Source organism: Dermacentor andersoni, chromosome 9, assembly GCF_023375885.2.
Source record: "Dermacentor andersoni chromosome 9, qqDerAnde1_hic_scaffold, whole genome shotgun sequence".
Classification (NCBI taxonomy): domain Eukaryota; kingdom Metazoa; phylum Arthropoda; class Arachnida; order Ixodida; family Ixodidae; genus Dermacentor; species Dermacentor andersoni.
Window position 1 is genome coordinate 29,916,917 of NC_092822.1, and position 23,715 is coordinate 29,940,631.

Genomic DNA, 23,715 nt, shown 5'->3' on the forward strand with positions numbered 1-23,715 from the left:
CTTTTGTTAGTTAGGTGTTTTCATGCTACGCTGTTGAGAAAGGTCTTCCCTATCGAGGTGAACTCGTAAAGAATGGATCCGTGTTGTTAGGATCCCGGAAATAAAATATATTCTTAGACACGCACTAATTCCGAGGGCGAAGTGACCTCAATACTCCACCGTTTTGCACTATCACAGTGGAAGGTACCGCTGGCGGTAAGCTACCCGGGTAGTAAATCTCGCTCGAGGCGGTTCCGTCGACAGTAATATCTATCTAGAAAAGCCTTGCTTGAATACCTGTGGTTTCCTCTCTTGGCTTGAGCATAAAGTGACGCTTGCCGTCCCAAGAAACTGGACTGTTATAACCGAAACATTGATGGTCATTTTGTCAGTATCGTCTTAAGGCGAGTGAACTTATTTTAGCGCTGACAGACACGCACACACATGAGGAAGGGGCACAGGACACAGCGCACAGGCAAGATGCCCCTATATTTGAGCCGTAAAACAAGGTCGCTGCGAATAACTGTGGCCTCTCAATAAAACCGCACAACCTCGAGTGTTTCGGTCCAGTTGCAGTACAATAACTAAGTCGCCCAAAATCCCTGCTTCACCGTTCGCAATGGAAGGAGAATGGGATGCGAATGTAGGCAGGTGGGGACAATGTTTTGTGGAAACTGCGAGCGTGTGCGAAACTGCACTCTCGCGCTCACTGAGAAAGAAATCATGAGCCATTACACTCTGTGTAGGTGTATAACAGGCGAAGCTCTGTAACACATGACAAAAAGGTGACACAGAATTTTGAACAAGGGTACTAACATCGTATTGGTCGGCGGGCATCGTGACGAAATGTGCGCGCACACACTTATTTTTATGCATCCGCTTTCATTTCGTGCTCTACATTCGTTATATACATTCTTGATTTCGTTTCCAAATATATTGGGGCAGAGAATTTCAGACCGAAATCACCGCAGCGACTGTCAGTGGGACAGTGCCGTCAGAGCCTTCGCAGAGGGAGGGGCAGTACGGGAACGCTGTCATGACGAGCGGCAACGGAGCCATCGGTAGAAGACGACGACGACGAACGCGCGAGCAGTGGAACGAGCGTGTTCGCGCGGTTACGCCGAGAGTCGCCAACGAGCCATCTGTGGTAGAAGAAGAAGACGGACGCCCGAGCAGTGGCACAAGCCAATCTGATAATGATAGTTTTTGTTCACGCGGATTTGTTGACACACACGAAGAATGTTCGGAACCCTAACCATAAACGGCTTCGCTCTAAAAACAAGCGCCTGGTATTGTGTACTGGCCGGCCCATGTGCACGAAAAGAGGCGCATGTGCACTGCCATGCCTCAACAGCCGCCGCTTGCTTCATCTGAGGATTTGAGAATGCAGTTTGCTACTTACCCGCAGAAGGCCGCAATATTTTGCCCATTCTTTGTCATCCTTTTCTATGTTCATTATTCACTCACTCTTTATTTATTTATTTATTTATTTATTTATTTATTTATTTATTTATTTATTTACATCTACTGCAGCCCCATATACGGCTATAGGAGGAGTGCATATCTATACATTGCACATTAAAACACACACATACACAAAAAGATGAATGATCAAAACGAAGCGCTTTGCATGTTAGCGAAGTGCTTACCCGTGGTAGCTATAAAATATTTTAGCGATAGTGAACGAATGTTACCGGCGCAGAGAGAGAGAGAGAGAAGACAGGAAAGGCAGGGAGGTTAAGTGGGCAAAGAATTCCAAAGCTCTATTGTATGTGGAAAAAGACTATTTGAATTTGTTAGTACGAGCATAAATAGGTGTTATGTTCAAGGCGTGGGAGCTATGGATACAACATGCATTAGCAAATGTGATATAGTTACAATGAGATGCACGAGAGGTTGAGTTATTAATTGCATATAAATGTTTTAAGGCTTCAGTCCGATAACGTCAATGTAATGGTTCAATTTTCAAAGATTGTTGAGCCTGTGTTGGCATGAACGCGCGGCTGTAATTTTGGCATATCAAATCGATAGATTTTTTCGTGGAAGTAATTGAGCGAACGTTTTTCCCATTTTTTGTAGGGTAACCAAACAACAGGCGCATATTTGAAAACATGGTGAATTAACGTTTCATATAATAGCAGTTTAGTATCGCGGGGTGTCTTAGCTAAACTGCGGCTGAGATAACCTATCTTTTAGGGCTTTCCCATTTAAATATTCGATTTGTTTAGACCAAGAAAGATGTCCTGTTTTTTTTTTTGTTTTTTTATGGGAGGGTTAATGCCTCAGGGCATACAATGGGTATGGGTTGCAGGCGAATTAGAATGAAGTATGACACCTATGTATATATAATGAGGCACTCTTTAAGATTGGACTTTCTATCCATCGGTGTAATATTTCACACACATTGATGTCGACCGTGTCTTTTTTAGAGTCGACAACCGGTTGACCGTCATTTCTTTTATTAAGAGGCCAGGTACTCCGATCCCGGAGATCGCGCAATCTACGGTGCAATGTAGTCAATTTTTGGCTGTATTAGCACGAATTATGCGCTGCACCATTATTTTATCTGCACTGTGACCAGCTCTCGCGTCTTGTCGGCACTACATAAGTCGCCTACCAGACACCATTGCCTCTCGCGAGTCCTGCGTAGTGCAAGTAAACTCGCTCCACGTCCAACAAATGTGCCGTACGGCGGCTTTGCCTCAGCATATCTATATTAACGGTGGTGCACCCTTTACAGGCGTAAAACGCCATGTGCCTAAGTTTCGTATATACTGACGGTAATTACGGCCGTAGCGCTAACTTAAGCTACTCTGCGACCGATTCTCGGATCTTTTCACGCTGAGACGCACAATTTGATGCCTCTGGCAACTTGTTATGATGCTTTGTATGCGCTAAACGGTCGTTTGTTTTTTGGAAGCGGTTACAGAAGCCGCAGATCCCAGGTACGCCAAACCCATCTGAAGTCACCTAGGAAGACCTTGTCTTCAAAACCGGGAGGATAATATTGAGCGGAGAGAGATAGGACAGCTTTGAAGAGAAATTGAGGAAGGCACCATATTGGTTGGTACGCGTGGGAGTGACGTCACGCGCTAGGAGATGAAGAGGTGTTCTATATTGTCGTAGACGTTCGGCCATCGAGCACTCCCGCTTGACGATACAATAAAATTGCAGCCAATATTCTAGGGAGAGTCGACCTGGGTGCTGTGATTACAAGACACGCGTATACTCTGCGTCGTGGTTTATGTGGCCTTGCGATTGTCAGCGAGACTTACACTGCGTTTGTGTACTGATGCGCCAAGTCTTTTTGACTAAAGAACGGCATAGGCAAATGCAGCAAGTCCGCGATTTCCTTGCCATGCACCTATGTCGATTGTACGCTACTCTTACCGTGCACCTTTAACGGCCGGCTAATCCAATTGATAACGTGGACCAGTAACGATGCGCGAAGAGCCGGAGAGGAAGAGCACCGGGAAAGGTAATGCTACAAAGAAAGACGAAGCGTGTAGCGTTGCTGCAAGTGCACCTAGCCTTGCAAAACGGTCTGAAGCACTTCGCAGCGCAACTAACAACACCAGACATCAAAAACAAGTTTACAAACCCAGTGCGTTGTACGTTTTTCGAAGCACGACGACGCACACGATTCGCCATTCCCTTTCAAACCTTGTATCATGTAGCGACTTAAGCAGCAGGTCAAACACGCCATAAAATCGCGGCATATATACATTTGTGCACCGCGATAATACCGCGCCGAAGGTTACACAAGTACATGTACACCGTGGCGTGGCCTCATTTGGTATTGTGATGGATAGTGAGATATTGACTTCGTGTATTTTCTCACGTAGTCATGCGGTTAGATACACAGTCATATATACAGCATGTTACATAACAGGCTGACTTTGAAAATCAGCTTATCTGGCAATGGTAAATTCAGCGGTAAATTCTGCAGAAGCAGCATAAAGTGGCTAAATCAATATTTTAGTGTGATAATAATCATGCAGACACATGAGGTACGTTTATGCTTGTGCTGCTTGCGCCGTCACGCTGTCCTGTTATCGAGAGCGCACGCAGGAGCCACTAGTGACGCGTTAGAAGACCTCCGAGGACGCGGATTGCGATTGGTTGCAAAAAAAAAAAAAGAAAGAAAGAACGATGAGCCAAGTTGAAGCATCATCACATTCTGCTCATTATTATATACGGTGTGATCATTGTTAAGTTTCACACATTTCTTTTTTAAAGAAACGTCACCTGCGGCAGATAGCGCAATTCTAGTCCTCGAGGTGAACTATCTGAAGAGGCAGACACTATTTGCGCAAGAAATCAAAACACATTAGCTAATTGACGACAGTTCACTAATTAAGTTAACTTATGACAGATATTGTGATTTACGAATTATAGCCGGTAAGCTTTGAAGGCATAAGCACTTGGAACGAATTTTGAGGACGGCATGGGTTTCTTCATATGGGCCATCGAACTGGTGGAAAAATCCCCTGTTGTTCCACTTCCTTTTTTTTTTTTTACCGAAACACTCTTTTATGCACTGAGCACAAAAGTAACTCAAACGCTAACTGGCGCTCGCACACTTTGGAAATGAACATTTCGAAGCTTGTGTAATCTTCAAAATTCATTCGAAGTGGATATGCCATGCCAACTCATCGGCTACAATTAGCAATTGCAATATGTGCGTAAAATGATTGCTTAGCAAGTTAAGTAGTGGCTTTTTAATCAGCTCAATATGTGCTTTAATTTGCCCTGCCAAACGATGCCCGCCTCATTGAATAATCCAGCTCAATGACTAAATATGCTATCTGCCCCAGGCGATTAAAAAAATTCACTAACGCTTAGAAATGGTCACCCGGTATATATTAACGGAGGGGCTCGCTTCTCGGTAGCGTTGTAGAGCTCGTCGCAAACAGACCGCTACTAGAAACGGATGAAGCTATCCAGTGTGCCCGCAATTTGCCGGCGCATCGTATGACTCGACATTCCTATAACAGCGCCTATACTGTTGACATCATGCGAGCAGCCTCACGCGAAAAGAGCTCTAATGAGAACCGTGAATTCGCCTTGACGCATCACAGACGTCACGAGTCAGAGTACAACGCTCGTAAGACACCCATAGTTAACTTCTGCATAGCTGTAAGCTCCCTTCGCGCCAACGAAGAGTGAGGTTATTCGTTACACGTGGATATCCGCGCATTTCGCAAGCTTCGCTTCGCTCGATTCACTGATACGTGCCGCCAGACAGCAATCTCATGAACGACCCTCGTAGTTCAAAGCATTTGCCTGACTCATACAAATGCTCATACAAAGTGCTGGACAGTCGTTTGTGCACAGACGTGTTAAGAGAGCCTTACTCGTTTCAGAAGTACCCCATCTTCACAGACATACTTGGTCCTGCAACGAAGGCAATCGCAGTAGGGGCGCGACAGCTACAGAACACACATCCCACGTCATGGCGTTCGCATCTCGTTGCTGTTGTTTTACCCTGGCAATGACAGTGATTGACAGAGTGCGAACGTTGCCCTTGACTGTACGTCAGTGCTGCTGTGCTGCCGCCGTTAAAGTAGCATCAGCTTCTGAATTGTAGCATTTCTTCTGAAATCATCGGCAACCGAAAACAATGAATTAATTAATTAACTAAATAATTGCAATTTATTTATTTATCAATCAATTATTCAGTTAAGTGAATGTCTTGGATGAACTAATGTAGTAAATAATTTATTAATTAGACAAGTATTACTTAATCAATCAATTAATTAACTAATTAACTATTAATTGATCATTTAATTAATTAGTTCAATAGCTAATTACTTAATGACTAGATTACTTACTTAATTATATTAATTAATTAATTAATTCACATTTTCGTACGTATTCGCTAATCTGAAGGGTTGTTAAACTTCCGTTTACCCGCGACAGACAAATATCAGTCCGCGTGAAGAAATAAGAGCACGGCCAAGCTGAGCATAAGCGTGTAGTTTTCGGGGACATGCTCCCGTATAATCAATTTATCCCTGTCTAAACTTTAAGCGTATGCGGGTGTTCCTCGATAGCCAAGATTACCTGGTTTTGTAATACCAAAAGCAACCCTTATTGAGTTCGTTTGTCGCGTTGTTGTTTCTGCACCCAAGCATGCAGCGCCGCTGGATCCCCGAAGCTTCCGCACCTGGCAACTTCCAGGGACATTCCGCTGATGCTCAACGTATGCACCGCCCTTCCCCTTCCACCTGCGTGTCTATCTAGGTGTCAATTGAGAGGGACGTCGTTGTGCCCCGACGATATAGCACCCTGTTTAGAAGGACGGCCAAAGCTTCTTAAGCGTGATACAGAGCGGTCACCCTAATTACGCCCAACTTGGACGTCGAGAATGAGCGTTAGTTAGACCGAGCGGTGCACAGAGAGTAAGGGCGGAGGTTTGGAGGGAAGCGGATGAATTTTACCAGGGGTCCTGAGGGTGGCTGTTTGCATAATGAGATACGTCGATAGCGCAGGACGACCACGCACCCCGAGAGTGTAACGCGGGGCCTCTAACCAACCCCCTCCCCCCTCCTCCGTCTCACTCGTGAAGGAGGGCCAAGTATAGGGTTCCCGTGACCGACCTCATAACGCAGCCTTCTGCGGTACATGCCATAAGACATTTCGTGACGACGTCGATAAAGCGAGACGCCCTTAAGGAAAGAAGGCTTGGCTTGCGGCGACGATAAGCGAGCACTATGCCCCTTTATTACCCGCACGTGCCGTCGATGTCAGGTTAGAGTGCACCGTGCAGGAAAGCATCGAGGCCGTGGTGAATTGGTCCTTCGCAGTGTTTGCTTCCGCAGTGTGCGCGGTTGCTACACGGTCGCGGGGGACGATTAAGCGTGCCGCTGCATCAGGTGGCGTGCGGGAGCAGCCGAAGCCGAGTAAGCGGCCGTAGCGACCAGTAGCTCGTCATGGCACACAGTTACACTACGCAAAAGTGTAATTAGGTACCGTAGACTCAGCCTAAAGGAAACTTGAAGGGGCAGAAAAAAGCCGTCCCGTTTATCAGGGTTTATCAGAAGTTTCATTAAGGCTAAGGAAACAGAATAAAATAAAATGTCTGAAAGCTCCAAGTGCTTCCGGTTTATACTGTGACTGAAAACAAGAAAAGAAAGGCGTTATTGTGGTCTGCTTTCAATATCGCTTTGCATCTCTTTTGCAAGGTATGGGCTCACGCGCGAATGGTTTCGCGCAAATTCCGCACAGGCCTCGCGTTCAAGTTAGCGCTGTAGACTTCAAGCTAGATATCCGCCGTCTCGTCTGACACAATAAAGCGCGCCGAAGCAATAATGCCTATGCCATGATTGCCTCCGTAATCATGGTCTTTGTCCCGAACGTCTGCGATATTGTATTCCATGCTCTCCTCAGAGTAGATAACAATGGTATCTGCTAAAGTATGTTGTTCCCGCGATGTTTACTAAAGCGCTAGTGAAAACCTGATTGTGAAGTTGTTCCGTCTCGATAGAGCCGTCTATCTCCCGAGAGACCATTTGCCTAGCCAAGCCCTCAATGCGGAAACACCATCGAAATGTCGAAGCCTTAATTCGCCTGAACTTGCCTTCAAGTACCCTACGAAATATTTTCATGTCTAATTTGGCTTCACCGTGTGATATGATTGTCGTACGCGTCTGGTTTAATATGCCGTATAACTGCCGACGATGAAGTAGATGGTAGTTTCAGTTACCGTTTCTTTCAACCAAAGTTCGCAAATAGGCGCACTTCGTTTAACCGAAGTATTGTAAACGTTGTGTCTATGGTTTAAGCGAGTTTCGGTTATCTGCAGTAGACTGTATTTACGAGCTCCATTATCGCTACCACAAAATATTTAGCTCAACGCTTCCTTTTTACCGAGCGTGATGTCTTTAAACTGTAAGAAAACCGGCCCTTTAGCCTGGCTTTTCAACTGCTTTCTGAAAGTGTGCAAGCTTTAAAAAGTGAGCACTTCCCGTAAAAGAGGCACATGTCAATGAAAGTTTGATTTCGCGCCTAAATCAAGCACACTCGTATGGGTCAATACCTGTCAACGCTTCATCAATTATTAAACTGAACAGTAAATGAGCATTGCCTGGCGTGCTTCACAAAGGAGATATCTCGTTCAGGGTTAGGCAAGGCTTCTTATGTGTTGACGTTGGGTGCTTTTAGTGTGGACATTCCATGCACCTGGCCCCCATCGGTGACGTCAGGTGAGATTGGTGGCACAAATTCATTATATTTATTCTCGCGTGAAATAGTGTTAAACCGACCTTTTTAAATAGCCATACAACTGAACAGTAAATGAGTATTGCCTGGCGTGCTTCACAAAGGAGATATCTCGTTCAGGGTTAGGCAAGGGTTCTTATGTGTTGATGTTGGGTGCTTTTAATGTGGACATTCCATGCACCTGGCTCCCGTCGGCGACGTCCGGTGAGATTGGTGGCACAAATTTATTATATTTATTCTCGCGTGAAATATTGTTAAACCCACCTTTTTAAATATCCAAACAGCTCACAATTAGCGAAGCCTGACCGTATTGGATGGGGGAATCTTAAACGTATGTTCAAGAGCGCGAACTATGAACATCAACACCGACTGACAGGAATTTAGGCGACAGTTGCACCAAGAAAATGAAATGCTGAATGACCTTTTCATCGCAGAATACTGAACAGGCAAAGCGTACGATTTGTGCAAGGCCGTACAAAAAATAATTAGCAAAATAAACCTACAAAAATTGACACTGCGTTGAATGTCAAAAGCAGCGTAACAGATCTGGCGCGTCGTTCGTTGATTTCGTGTGAATAATTCTAAAGCCTTAATAAAAGAAAAAGGTAGAAAACGTGGCACAGTTTCTATAAGAAGTAAAGTTTGGAAACTCTTAAAAACCATAACAGAAAACCCATAACAATAGCACAGAAAATAAATTCGGCAGAGGCACTTAAGACTGCGTACGTGTGGGAATGCGAAAGCATTGTACCATTTGTACACATCGGTAACGCCATGAACGCGCTCATGTTAGGGATGTATGGATAAATGGATGTCATGATTCTCCCCTTCGAAACGGGGTGGTGGGTTGCGCCACCAAGCTCTTGTTATTTTATTGCCTAATGATCTATGCTGAAAAAGAAAAAGAAATGAAAAGAAAAGAAAACACGATGAATTCCCATAATTAAGGTTTCTGAACCCTTTTTGTGAACTTTGTTTTTTCGTACAGTTCCGCTGTTTGTCGTTTCGCTACTTTTCTTCAACCAAGCTTCCAATCACCTCTTATTAATCTCTAATAGGGATATGTTTACCTTCCCCGTGCCCACGCTGAACCCAAGGGCTTCAAGGAGGCTAGTGATTCCTAAATCAACCATTGGGCAGACATCTTCACATTCCGTGAAACGTGCTCAATAATTCCCCCAGCTTTACCGCAGCAAGCACATGCTTTTTCTTTCTTATATCTCGCTTTATAAGTGCGTCTTCTAAGCCGTCCTGAACTCGCTTCGAAAAGTAATGAGTTTCCCTTTGAGTTATCATAAATTGTTTCGTTCCTGATTTCGGCTTTTCCTCTTAAGTAATTACTCATGGCAGGTTTCTTTTCCACTGCCACCACCAATGAGATTACCTCAGCCTCTCTGACTTTTCGGTTGATGTTTTCATTCTTGCTGTGTGGCTCACCATACAGGCCGTTGTACACTCAAGAGTTGGCTCTGCGTCCTCCACATTGACTGTGCCGTTATGTGCCCAATGACGCACGCATAGCCCACACATTTATTTAATGACAAATCCGAATGAATAGGAATAACATTTATTTGAAAAGTGAGCATTAACTCCAGTGTCTTTCTTTACGTTACACTGTATACTGACACTGAAATTTGACGACAACTGAGCAACTTAGGACAGTTAGCCTAACCACCCTTCTCCTAACGTAACTAGCCTAACCACCCAGAGACAGCCAGAACCGTGGAGCCACCGTGCTGTCGGATAATCGTGCTCGTCTGACACAATGGGGGCCCGAGCTCGATTCCCACCCAGACCGAAATTTACCAAATTTTCTTTTCAAGGTCATTAATTTACTTCGTTTGCAGGAGCCTCGCTGAGAAATTTGACGTCAATGCGCGCATTTCTTGACATGTTTATGCTCTGCGCCATCGAGCATTTCTGACATCATTTCTCAGTCACGCCGACGCCGACGGATTTTCGCGTAATGGGGCATATAATGTTTTTACGTTAACAACCTCGTTTGCCCGTGGAATATCGCCGTGTGCATCAACCGGCGATGTAAAAAATCCAAATATATTATGTGGTTTTAAGCGGCATAACCACGACCTGATTATTAGGCACGCCGTACTGGGGGCTCCGGAAATTGGTATCTACTGTCAGATTATTTTCACGAAACAAAATAAAAGAAATGTTCACGTATAGGAGGCTGATAAAAGAAGACCAATGGTTCCACAACGGGAAAGCCCCCTTTTCCCATTCCATATCTATTCACGTGTCCTTCAAGCAGACAATGGAAGCAACTTGGTAGAAGTAAAGCAAGTTTAAATGTCAGTTTGGCAGAATAATCGCGCTAAAGCTAGACCAGAAAACACGCAGAAATCATTCATTGCACAACCAAAGACCAGCAATACGTAGGCCTCAAGCGATTTCCCCGTCGACGTTTACTGGGACTGGAGGAAGCGCTGACAGTGGACACCACATCACTCTCAAGCCCTTTTTCATCGCGATAACTTCATAAAAGAGGCTTGCTAAAACAGAAGTTTTTTTTTTTGGGGGGGGGGGGAGGGGGGGCAGTGTGAACATGTGCGAGCACCAGAAAAAGCAAGAAACGCGCCTCTGAACAAAGTTTCATTAAGAATGTTTTTTTCTCAATCGTACAAAAAAAGGCACAGGCTTTCGAAGCGTTTAATTTTGCATCGTTGTCACTATCACATGCTGATAATTGGGTAAGTCCGGTATTAGGTATGACTGCATTTTACTGTTTGCATCCCATGGTTAGGATAACATACACACTTCGCCACAATACTTATATCCCCACTGCTAGTGGGTGCCGCCCTCTCTCCTTGTCTTGTACCCTTTACCCCTGTGTAGGGCAGCAAAACGAACGCACGTATTGCTAATATCCACTACCTTATCCTTTCTCTCTCTTCTTTTCTCATGTTGTTTTTACTTTTCTAATACGATCACACCCCGTTTCGACTTCCGAATGCCAAGTCAAGCGACCACTGACTGCATGCTACCTGTGTGTGTTTGTGAGTGAGCATGCATGTGCGTGCGCCTAAATATACCCAGAGAGATACAAAAACACATGTCCTCACTGCAATGCATTAGGCACCCTTCGGCACGTCATAGGAGAGTTAGATTTTTCCATAGACTACCCCCTACTTATACCCATAACTAACCCCCCTGCTATCGCCACCCTTTACGAGCGATGGGAGATCATGCTGTCCAGCCCCGCCCTGGAAGACCAGCTCCGACTGATCCACAGGGACCAGGCGGCCATGGAAGCATATGGAGCCCGCGAAGAGGGAGCCACCCCATCAGACGCTTAACGCGTTCCATTTCATGATGAACCAGTAAAGTTGTATCTCTCTCTCTCTCTCTCTCTCTCTCTCTCTCTCTCTCTCTCTATGCCATCTTTCTTATCGTTTGTTTGCCTTTCTTGAGCCTATGCACTGGTTTACCCTCGCTGACTTCAGGCATTCGGGCACTGGGCCTCTCCCGGTGCCAGTTGCCAATTGTTCTCCGTCCTTCTAATTTGCGTGTTTCACTACAAATCATGATAACAGCGTGAAGATGCAGATGTCATCATTCTATTCGAATGCGAAAAAGAAGAAAAGATACGAGACAACGGCAGTCCCGTGTCCTTGTTATTCCCATTCATGTCGTTACTTTGTGCTAAGTCATGAAACATTTGTTTTTAGCTTAAGGTTGCTGTAATCGTTGATGTTCTTGTCATTGGACTACATGCAGACAAGTGAAAATATAGTTTACATTTATACGGTCTACTGCGGAAACGTGCCCTAGCGTTTATATTGAGCGCATCAAGAGCATATGGACACGTTGTGCGTCTTCCTTACCCAGCCAAGGCACTCACGCGTTCGGTTCAATTCATGTGTTCATGTGTTAGATTCAGTCATGGCAGGAAGACGTATATACTGATCCATCATTGTACAATGAAAGCAATTGAAGAGCAATCGCATTTGCCAACAAGCTTTCATTGAACGTGGAAGAGCCAATAGGGCTGCGTCGCGCGTGACAGATGTTCTAATTGATTAGTGGAAGTATGCGAAGCGAAAAGGGCAGTTTGGTATGCTGATGATCGCCCGGCGCAAAAGCGCCAGAAAGGGAGTCAAATTGACGTTATCGATTTCTTTTCCGGCGCAGGCCTTTTGTCGTGGATTGATAATGCACCAGTGCCGTTCTCTGGATACGGTTCATTCCAGTTTGCTATTTATCTCCAGCTGTAGAAAACGTTTTACATGGTTTCGACGTTACGGCAGGGAAAGGGATGGATCCCTTGCACTGTATCTGTTTTGCGCTGCCTCGTTAGGATGACTACAGTTTTCTCTGGATCGTTACGCAATATCATTCTGAGAAACTGTTGACTTTGGGCAATACTAAATAATGTTGATTATTCCTTACTTATTCTTCATTATTAATTAAACATTAACTAAGTAAGTATTTTAAGATAACAGCATTCTGCACGATGCAGGCCAGTTTTTTGTTCTTTCGTAGTTTAATGTCAATTCGTTCTATCTGGGATAATACGTGCCAAATTCACGACAGAATTAGAAGGCACCCCGTAGCGGCGGACTGCGGATTATTTTTGACCACCTGCGGCTCTCTAACATACGTCCAATGCACGTTACGCTAGCGTTTATGCATCCCGTCCCCATCAGAATGCAGCCGCAGGGACAGGGACCGCGACCTCGAGCGCAGGCCAGTGAGAGGCCATAGCCACTCAGCTACCATGACGGGTCATCTCTCAACTAATAACGTAGCTGAACATTGAAGAATACGCCCCAATGGCTGACTGGCTGCGGTCCACACTGGTTCACCGTAATAAATGAATAGCGTAATGACTCCACATAATTAGATTAGCTCATTTTACAGTACAACCCCACGTGCTTCTTATCTACAATCTCGTCGTGCAGTATTTCAGACACAAACGTTCTTTCGTTGGACTTCCTGTATGATTCAGCGGCACAAAAACAAAAAGCAGCACCCAAGCCCAGTTTCTTGAATGTAAAATCTGACGACTAATCGTATGAATTTAGATGAAAAGAGCTGAATTAGATGACGCTGTACATGATAAGGAGTGGAGAATACGTAGTTCCTGCGACTGCAAAGTGTTGGGCTTACAACATTGTGCGTGACAGTGAGCGGCGAATGTGGTGTTGTATTTCCGGAGCTATATTTTCAATTGTTGAATTGTTGAGTTTTAAAGCATGAATTTTTAATTTAGAACATGAAACTAAAGCATGAATTACATGAATGTTACGATATATATATATATATATATATATATATATATATATATATATATATATATATATCGTGACATTCATGTAATGTCCCCTGCGACATAATACGGGTATTACATGAGGGATGGAGGTGAATGTTAGCATTGTAATGAATATCATGGTTCGGGAAAACAGAAAAAGGAAGCAAAATTTGTTGAAGTGGCGATGGGAGCGGAAGCATCTTGCCCAATAGTCAATCAATACCAATAGGAGTTACGCAACGTTACGCAACGCTGCTGTGTCAGGTGGACCAGATTGCCTCCAACAACTGATACAGCCATCGCACAGGAATGGCGAAGTCCTCCGTATGCGCTCAGTGCAGATATCGAGCAGGCCTCCCTGCCATTCTTCCCGCCCCAAAGGACAAAACCCGACTCTCCGGCGCGCCTTGACGATTGGCTTTTTACTGAACCAAAAGTCCTGGGAGGCTGGCTTCACAGCCCATAAGTCCAGAAAGCCACAGAAGCACTTCGGCAGTGCCTCGAGACAACATAGTTCACTGCCAGGCTGTAGATACGCTGCATCTTAAGTATGAATAATCGTATATATGATAAATATATAGCTTTAGAAACGAAGGTGCACACTTACGAAAATTGCATCTTTAATGTTTCTAACGTTTCGGCCGTGGCACGGCCTTCGTCAGAATAATGGTTTATGGTTTATTCTGACGAAGGCCGTGCCACGGCCGAAACGTTAAAAACATTAAAGAAGCAATTTTCGTAAGTGTGCACCTTCGTTTCTAAAACTACCTATGCACCGGACCTACAGAACTTCTCATTGAACTATATATATATATATATATATATATATATATATATATATATATATATATATATATATATATATATATATATATATATTCGCATTAAAGGTAGCAGACTGCGTAAAGTCAACTTACCTCCATTTCCTTGCCCTACTCTCTCGCGTATCAATAGCGTCGTCGCTTCTCCCCATACTTAAATTGCACGACCTTTAACCTTCAACAGCGTTGCAGGGTACTACTGAGGTATACCTAGAGATAGCACTAAAGCAATGTAAACGCACGCTCGCGGAGAACAGGCCCAAGCAAAAAAAGCAGTGCACGCAACTTCGCGTGCACTCTCTCCTGATTCGGTTGGTTCCGTCATAAGCTAAATTGCTGGTGTTTTTCTCCGTTGACAACACACCGCAGGCCGCAGTGCCCACAAAGGGCCTACATTGTGCATGCGAGGAGCAACACGACCTCTTTTGTGGTCTACGAGTCTGGTGTGATGTATAACGATGACATATGATCTTCATGTCCATGTAGCTGCCTTTATTGGGAGAATATAACAGTCGCCATGAATCGGCTGGTCGTATAAATAACTCTCCCTATTTACTTCGGCAATGCACCTCCGTCCGTCCTCGAAGTCGAAAAATATCGATAGAAAATACAATTTTCTCGGCTTGCTTGTACTTACTACTGGCATCGTTAATATATTCAGAGGTTTCGAAAAAAAAAATCATAAGCTAGATGACGGAATTCTAGGAAACGCTTCATGGTAACATTTCTCTAGTGCACAACTTTACAGAAAATAGAGGGCAGGGCACATTGGAGAGAGGTAACTGTCTATGCATTCCTTCTGTGGAATGTATAAATATCCAAGACACCAAAATCGAGGAAAGAAATGATTGTCATCATATCCACTAAAATAATTGAAACCTTCGTTGAAAGCACGTGTCTTGGGGCGCCGCCGTATAAGAATTCGAAATGCAAGTAGTCTTGCTTGCTTTGTCGTGATTGGTCTGAATCGCGCTTCTATCAGCGGCCCGCTGCCAAAGGCAGGATTCTGTCCAATCACGAGACGGGAGCGCGACCAGTTCGCTTTCCGAACCTTTACAAGAATAGGCCCATGCTTGTAACATTTCAGTTCTTTATTGAAAAATAACTGTTAGTTGAGCTGATGGAGAGCATTACTTCCGACTTCATGTCCTGTAATGAACCTCGTGGAACCATATTGCTTCACACCATTTCGCGCACTAACTCAAACACCACGCCTAAGATTTTAATGGTTTCCTTGTGTTCAAGCCTGCCATTATCCATGCATACTTTAACAGCGGTTCCCTCACCGCGGCGCTGCCGTGTGGGAAAGCGAAAAAGAAAGATTTCTGCCCGCTGACCAACACTCGCGTTTGCGCAGACCACTGCTCCACGCGGCTTAAGACTAAAGCTGCAGAGCGCTCAATAGTCGCTCTATTCTCGCCCGCGACGATGATGACCGTATTGTCCGCACAGGCCAGCAAGCGTACTTGAGGCGGCAGGGGAATATCGAGCAGGCCGGAAATAACTATGTTCCACAATATTGGGCTAATGGGCGAGCCCTGCGGGCTGGCCAACGTTGGCCGTGCGGACACCTCTCCAGTGTGTGAACGAAAGATGACGAGGCGGCCGGAGAGAAAGGAACGGAGGAGGTAGAACAGATTGCGTGGGCACCCGTGTTTTTGCGGAAATTCAAGAACCAGTGGGTGCCAGACAGAATTGAAAGCACCTTTAAAAATCCAGTGATATGAGAATAGCCGCGACAACTAATTTTTTGAAATGATGTCAATTTTGACGAAGCTGATGCAAAGCCGGGACGGCGCTCCTGCCCATGCGTGAACACGAATTGGTTTTTGTGAAGCAGGCAGCAAGAGTACAAGAAAAAAATCGAGTCGTGAATTTAGCAGCCGTGCCAAAATTTTGCAAAAAAACGGAATTCATTGCAATCGGTCTGTAGGAGGATGTGTTATCCGATGGTCTGTTGGGCTTGGAAATGAATATTATATGACCTTTTCTCCAGTCGCGGGGAAAATAGCTTAGTCTTAAAGCCGTATTGAAAATGAACAAAAAGAAATTAGTGTGGTAAGCGACTAATGATTTTAGTATGGGAAGAGTGATGCCGTCAAGACCTGGTGCCGAAGATTTGCCGAGCGCTAGCACGCGTTCTACCTCCTCCGTTGTGAAAGGGCGGTCATCGCGATTCGCCAGCGCCGCAGCGACCGCCCTTATGCGCCGATGTTCTAAGGAATCCGTCGCCTCGTCATCGGTGGACACCTGCGTCCTCAACAGCAATGATGCGGACTGGAGCAGGTCCGTCGTCATAGTTCCCTCTGGGGTTTTCAAAGAAGGCAGGACAACAGGCAGTCTGATTTTGCCGAAAGCCATCTTCTATGGCGCTCCAAAAACACACCGCTCACTGAAAAACGCACGTGGCATTGTTTTGCAATACTAGGAGGCACCACCAGCAGTTCGCGCTACGCAGGCATGTTTACAAATTGCGCTTGGATACTATCTAGGCTCGGTGATACAAATGGGAGTAGATGGATTTAAAAATTTGACGTCTTGTCAAGTTGAACGCGAGCTAATTTGCACTTATAGCATAGGGAGAAGCGTAAAGTTCCACAAGAGAAATATTGCCCTAGGAAATATTGCTAAAGCCCGCATTTACCTAACGCTCTTGAAACTATGGCAGCGTGTCACCCATATTATGCTCCTTAATCCTTCAAGATAATTTTTTGAACGTTCAGTTCTTTCACAATATCGGGAAAACATCGTACGTGGTTAACGAAATGCGCTTCTAACGCTCTTGGAATGCTTCTAAAGTAATTTTCAGTGAAGGTTGAGATCAACTCACACAGCTTAGTTCGAAAACGCCCACACAACTTTGACAGCACACATCACCCGAGGCGTTCTCTCCAACCCAATGCAAGTTCTCGATTCCGAAGATTCTCGACCAATACGCTGAATCTGAGACGTCAACTGCGAGGAAAAAACAAACATAGAAACAAACAAGCAAACAAACGAACGAACGGAATGATTTTACGCAGAGTGTTAAGTACGAAACCATGGTTTGGGCTGCTTATCACGCACTATTAACAAACGAACCCAGCAAGACGATGAGTCTAACTGTAGCAATGTATGGGCGCTCGTTCGTCGTGACGGCGGGCTCAGCGAGCGCTCCCACCGACGCTTTCTGCAAGGGGGCGCTGCGAGCGAAGAGCGGGGACGACTCTCAGTTTGGCTCTGCGCTCGGGCGCGCAAACAACTGCGACCGAGAACCTCTTGCTTTCCCGATCGAACAGCGAGCTTGCTGCCTTCGGCGTGCGTGTCTCTTCAGGAAACTTTCTGGCATCGCGTGTACCTCCGTAGTCCGGAATACGAACGCCTTAGCGCACGCCGCGTGCTGTGAACCGCTCAAATGGCCAGGAGTTCTCGATTCAAGCGAGGTGTTTGTTGTTATCGTCGCAGTATCGCTTTAATCGCATTCACTTGGATTTGGAGTTTACCCGGAATCGTTGGCCAAGCAGACTACGGTAAGTTCGAAGAAACCTTTTCGTGCTCTAAAAGGCCGGCTTTGGCAGGGGGTAATAGGTTATGGCATGGCCTGACGCTGAATGTTGCGCTGCTGTCAAATTACGTTAGGTGGTGTTGCGTTGGCAGTGACATGTGGACCCGAGACCTGCGCAACCTACAAAGAGTACCGCATGGTCATTGTAGGTTTCGTGTTTGGGCGTCGGTGTCCCCCGCGTCCGTCATCTGAACCATGCAAACCTTTAGCATCAAGTTAGTAACACTCCTTGCCGGAAATGGCGCATACTGCATGTGGACGTTCTTTGTTCTAATATTGTAAGAAAAATGAGTTATTTAATCGATAAGTTGAGGAAATATTGCGATGACTTTTTCGCCATCTCCACCACAGATGTATAAATAATGGCACTCATGTTAAAACAAATGGTAGGCAATTGGGAAAAGCTATACCGAGGGAATCTAACGACACCTACCATTATGTGACGCTATTGAGCTTGCCGTGAACTCGTTAGGTATATGCGATTGCAAATCCCACAGCTAGCACGATACTTTCGAACTTTGAAAAGTAGTTGACTTCCAGCAACGTCCCTTGTACAATTGCCTATTGCTCGCAGGAGACGACGTAAAATTAGAGAACTTGGAGTTTTCTTTACTATTAAGTACATTGGTGGTGCTTTGAAACCGATCGACCCAATGAAATGCTTTGTGTGCTATTTTTCGTTTACTTTATCGCAGCTGAGAACAAATTGACACCAGCTGTTCGGTATTTTCTTATGTAACACGTAACTAAAGTTACTTTACCCACAGTTTTATGGTGCAGCAATTTTTTGAACTATTTCAAGGGTTACTCGTTAGGAAGTAATTATTCTGCGGAAACCTCCGATTGCTACAAAGGATTCCTTTGTAGCAATCGCTATGGTTGGGTGGATGTCTTACTTCTCCTAATTAATTTCTCGTTATGAGTTTAGAATCACAAATCCAGGGTTTTATGATTCGTTGACAAAGACGCTAGTTGTAGCTGCACATAATAAATTAATGTTAGTGGAATCAGCAGGTTGCCGCCAAGGAGGTGGTCCATCGTCCCCCGATGTGTACAGGAATGCTTTCGTTTCTTTTTTTTTCATTGAAGCTGTAACGCGCTTGCCTTTGTATTAAATAAAGGTATCTTATTGCGTTCGCATGCACTAATGCGTGTGCAGCTTCACACGATTATTCTTTAACCGGCGACAATTTATAAGGACTGTGCTCGGCACGAAACAGATGATATGGTGCTATGACCTAGTGGCGTGTGCATGCAAAACAATTTCATTGTTTATTTTCATACTGCTGCTGTCTTTTTTTTTTTTTTAGATACAGCCGAGCGCACTCAAGAACTGTTCATGTTGGTTACTGAAGACGCCTTCATAAGTATGCTATGAGGAGGAGGTACGAAACGTATGCAAAATAGAATGGTCAATCACATGCAGATATGGCAGAAAGTGTTGCTTTTTAAGGAGCACATGGACAAAAATCAATGCAGTTGATACATTCCGGATGGTCGACTGAGAGAGAGAGATAAACAAAAAGGGAAAGGTATGGAAGTCAACCAAGAACGTGCCCGGTTGGCTACCCTACACTTGGGGAGTGGGAAAGGGGAAGAACAGGTAAGAAGGAGAGAGAAGAAAAGAAAAGCGTTGTGACAGCGCATATACCGCGCGCGGTAATTCAAATTAAACACTGAAACAACCGAAGGTACTACAGCGTGCGAACTTGAGCAGGCTTTGCCTACTTGACCACCGTCAAACTGAATATCATATACTGCCGAATGCATTCTGCTTAGACCAATCAGCTTAATGTCGTTGTTCAACTCTTACTTTCTCATTAATAATTTACTGATTGATTGATGGAGTGATTGATTATTTGAGTGAAATAAAAGGTAGGACGTGACAGAAAGCCTGTCTTGAGAAAAGAACCCGGCGGCATGGGGATACAAAGTAGAAGGTATAAAAGTATAGCAAATTTGTTTAGTAACCGCTCCATTAATGCTGAGCAAGGTACTTACAAAGCTGACAGAGCGCCTCTTAGATATTTTGTCTCGGGACACTATGCGCTGATACAGATGTCTTGGAACAACGGTAGACTAAGTCTAAGGAAGGGTGCTTGGTCGTCGCAGCGTCTTAACGTTGTTGCCAAAAAAATCACGTGCCATTTTACTCTGTCAAAGTGGTTGACCAGTGAAACTGTTGAGCACAGGACACGGAGGTGACATGCAATTTCGAACAAAGGTACGAACTCATTTATTGTCTTGATCGGTGGTTATTATGTCACACGCAACTGCAATCACATTCTTTGATCACGTGAAATAATTGATCACGTGAAATAAATGAAAAAAAAAATGAAATAATTATTTGCAGTTTACATGTATTTCTATAGGCAGCACCAGAGTTGACCACGAGGTAAACCTTCCTCTTCAGAGGAAACGATGGTATGTGGGCTTATATAAGTGCATGTGACTTGCCGCATCAATGTGACCAACACTAGTAGACCAGTACAGCGCAGGTTTTTGCTGGAGGAGTCCTTAGCCTTTAGCACTCTAAATAGTGTGCTCAGTTTATATACACGACGAACCCTAAGGCCTCTGCAGCATCTTCCCATGTGACTACCCTGCTCCGGTCTTCCCTGAATCCAAAATTTGCTTCTCTGAACCGCAATACTCAATAAAATTTATCCCTGCCGTGACGTCATGTAAGCGAGAGAACGCAATTGTTATTCGAGTCAGATAGCACAGTAGTTTGCCTCTGCATTCCTAAATTGCAACCGCCTATAGCAGTGATGATACCACGCCGCAGATTTAAAACCATCGCTTTTAACTTCGACATCTCGTGATGCGTATTCACCGCAACACTAGCAGTTGCGAGAACTGGCGTTCGCCCTGCACGTATCGTTGTTGTCACAACGATGTCACACCCTGTGAAACGTCCACCGTGTTATGCCAGGAGCCGAGACTTAGGTACTAGGTACCTAGGTACTCTTGGGCAATGCCGCACATATTTAAACTTTCAAGTTACTGTAGGTTCAGGTATGTGGAACACTCTTCTGGACAACAGCTCATACTTCACTGGAACATATTATCGGATATCTGTTATGTGAATTACATTTTTTAAAGTAAAATGTTCGAATATGTCAAAAGACGTTGCACATATTTTGTGATTTCATGCACCGCGCCATTCCATTTCCTAAGTGGAAAATATTCGCGAATGTTTTTCGCGTATATATTTGGTACCCGAGAGTCTACATTTGAAGCTGAACATTTCGACAGAATTGCCTGTCTGGTTGGGAAATTGATTAGGACTCGAGACTGACTCCAACCAAATAACTGAATTTTATTAGCCCGACGTTTCGGAGCCCATTCGGCTCCGAAACGGAGCCGAATGGGCTCCGAAACGTCGGGCTAATAAAATTCAGTTATTTGGTGCCGAATGGGCTCCGAAACGTCGGGCTAATAAAATTCAGTTATTTGGTTGGAGTCAGTCTCAAGTCCTAACCGAGAGTCTACAGTGTGTACTTCTGTAGGCCACCTTTTTTGTCAATTGTATCAAATTAAAAATTATGGGGTTTTACGGGCCAAAACCACTTTCTGATTATGAGGCACGCCGTAGTGGGGGACTCCGGAAATTTCGACCACCTGGGGTTCTTTAACGTGCACCTAAATCTAAGTACACGGGTGTTTTCGCATTTCGCCCCCATCGAAATGCGGCCGCCGTGGCCGGGATTCGATCCCGCGAACTCGTGCTCAGCAGCCTAACACCATAGCCACTGAGCAACCATGGCGGGTGTCAATTGTATCAAGTGGCGGCAATGCTAACAGAACGGATGTTGAGTTTCGGGTAAACTGAACCTTCTGTCCACTATATGTGGCTTCGTTTCGCTGCAATTTGCTGAGTACTGCTATATAGGATAATGTTGCTGAAGGTGATAGCATGTTTGATGAGATTATTTTTTCTACTTGTTGAGCGTTGATGAAAGGACATTATATATATATATATATATATATATATATCCATGCCTAGCGTTATATAGCCAGTCAGTCGATAAAGGCCCTGTGAAGCCAGAAAACCCCTTTCCCAATACAGGACGAGGAAACGCCGTTGAAATGCATTGGTTGCGCGGTTGATAGCTGACATACGGAGTACAGTGATAAGCGACCCATCGTCCTCGAAAACAATTAAGCTTGCCGGCGCAAAACGTTCTACGAGCTCTTACGCTTTCCCCGTTCCACATACGCCACACGTGAATAGGAATAGGAAATAGGAAAACAATTAAACGGGCATAGCAAGTAGTATGGAACAACCTGGCCAACATCCGAGCCATGAGGTTGAAAAGTCACTAAAGGGGACCGAAAACGTGGGAAGGCGCGACCGTGCTATAGTTAGGCATGCAGGCGCTGCCCTTTTCTTTTTTTCCTGCGCTGCCTATGACGGCCTTAACGCGTTATTTATACCGCGCTGGGCATCACGCAAATTAAGCGCAAACTTCTTTAACGGGAACTGTAGAAGATAGGCATAGCATTGTAAGCCGCTCGGCGTGGTGCGAAACGTACGTGATGCTCGGTACTGCAAATATTTTCACCTCTCTGCTCGCCCCCCTCAGGCATATATAAATAAAAAACGCATACTACGTCAACGCAATCCCTTCCCCCTCCCCCACACATCATCACCCCGCATAACATATTCCGCACCACCCCCAGCGCCATATGATGCTACGCATCATTGGACAGTTATCGTTCCGCCTAATTTTGATGCAAAAACGTCACACGGCCTATATGGAGAGGAAAAGCAGACGTCTGTCGTCTGCAGGAGCGAAACAACAGTTAAATTTCTTTTCTCTGTGGCGCCATGCCACGAGCGTGCCTCGACGGAGCCGAACGGGCGAAAGGGTACGGCTGCTGGTGCAGTAGCGCGCCAGGCGTTCAGTGAGGGGAGAGGGCATCGCCGCGACGGCACGTCACATTCGCTCTCCCCCTCGGAAGCCTGTGTTATCCGCGCGTTCCTTGTCCGTGCAAGCTCTTCGCCCGTTCTAACTACGCCTCGGTATACGGCCAAATCAAAACGCGCCAAGCGTGTCAACGCGCTCGCTTGACCGCGAGGAGTTCATAACTCGAAGTACCACTCAGCGGCGTTCTATTGGACATTATTGCTTTCGCATTCACAACTCGTAAAAAGCGCTTAGACGTCCTCGGATTTCTTGTTCCCCGCCTGCTAACGCTCGTGATGACTTGTGCTTGTGCTTTGAGCCGGTGTTTCAATTCGTGTTACGAAATAGTCAAATTGACTGAACGTGCAATAAATCAGTATTTATTTACTGCAAATTACGAGTTCTTTCTAGGGCATGCACAAAACATCATGCTAACAATGCGGCATTTCTCTTAGGATTAGCCTGCACGGCGCCTTGCAACGAAAATTACTTAGGTTTCGCGAGTTTTACTTCCCACTTAGATTCCATTTTAATTCGGCATTTCAGGCTGCAGTTACAGTCAAGCCTAAAAGAAAACGCCCAACTTGTTATAAGAACAAGATAACCTCGTCACTCTTCAACCTTTATCCGATTGCTCGCGGACGTGTTGATATACGCACACGTTCGTGTATGAATGGACACCTTACGAATGTTTATGTTGGCGCAGAGCAGTAGGAAAACGTCAAAACGAATAACGGCTTCCAGGATGTACGACAGCCTACTTGCAAATAAAAGATTAAAATTTTAAACCGGAGGGGAAGAAAGATACGAAAAGCATAAACTATTTGATAGAGCTGTATCTTACATGAATTCTATGAAAGAAAAAAAGAGTTCAGTGGTTAAAACCTTCATTAAGGAAAAAAAAAATGCGTCGTATGAGTACGCCAACTAGAGCGTGGCCCACAGCGATGATTTTAAATAAGTATG

The 23,715-nt window shown here is 44.9% G+C and overlaps 1 protein-coding gene across 1 annotated transcript in view; it reads left to right on the forward strand.

The window, feature by feature from the left end:
* Nucleotides 1–17,569: 17,569 nt before the first annotated feature.
* LOC126527516 (uncharacterized) overlaps nucleotides 17,570–23,715 on the forward strand; it is a 108,511-nt gene continuing 102,365 nt past the window's right edge. Inside the window, exon 1 of the mRNA XM_055068707.1 lies at nucleotides 17,570–17,801. Within this exon, the coding sequence (XP_054924682.1) occupies nucleotides 17,687–17,801 (115 nt within the window). The 5' untranslated portion in view covers nucleotides 17,570–17,686. The remainder of the gene's footprint in view (nucleotides 17,802–23,715) is intronic.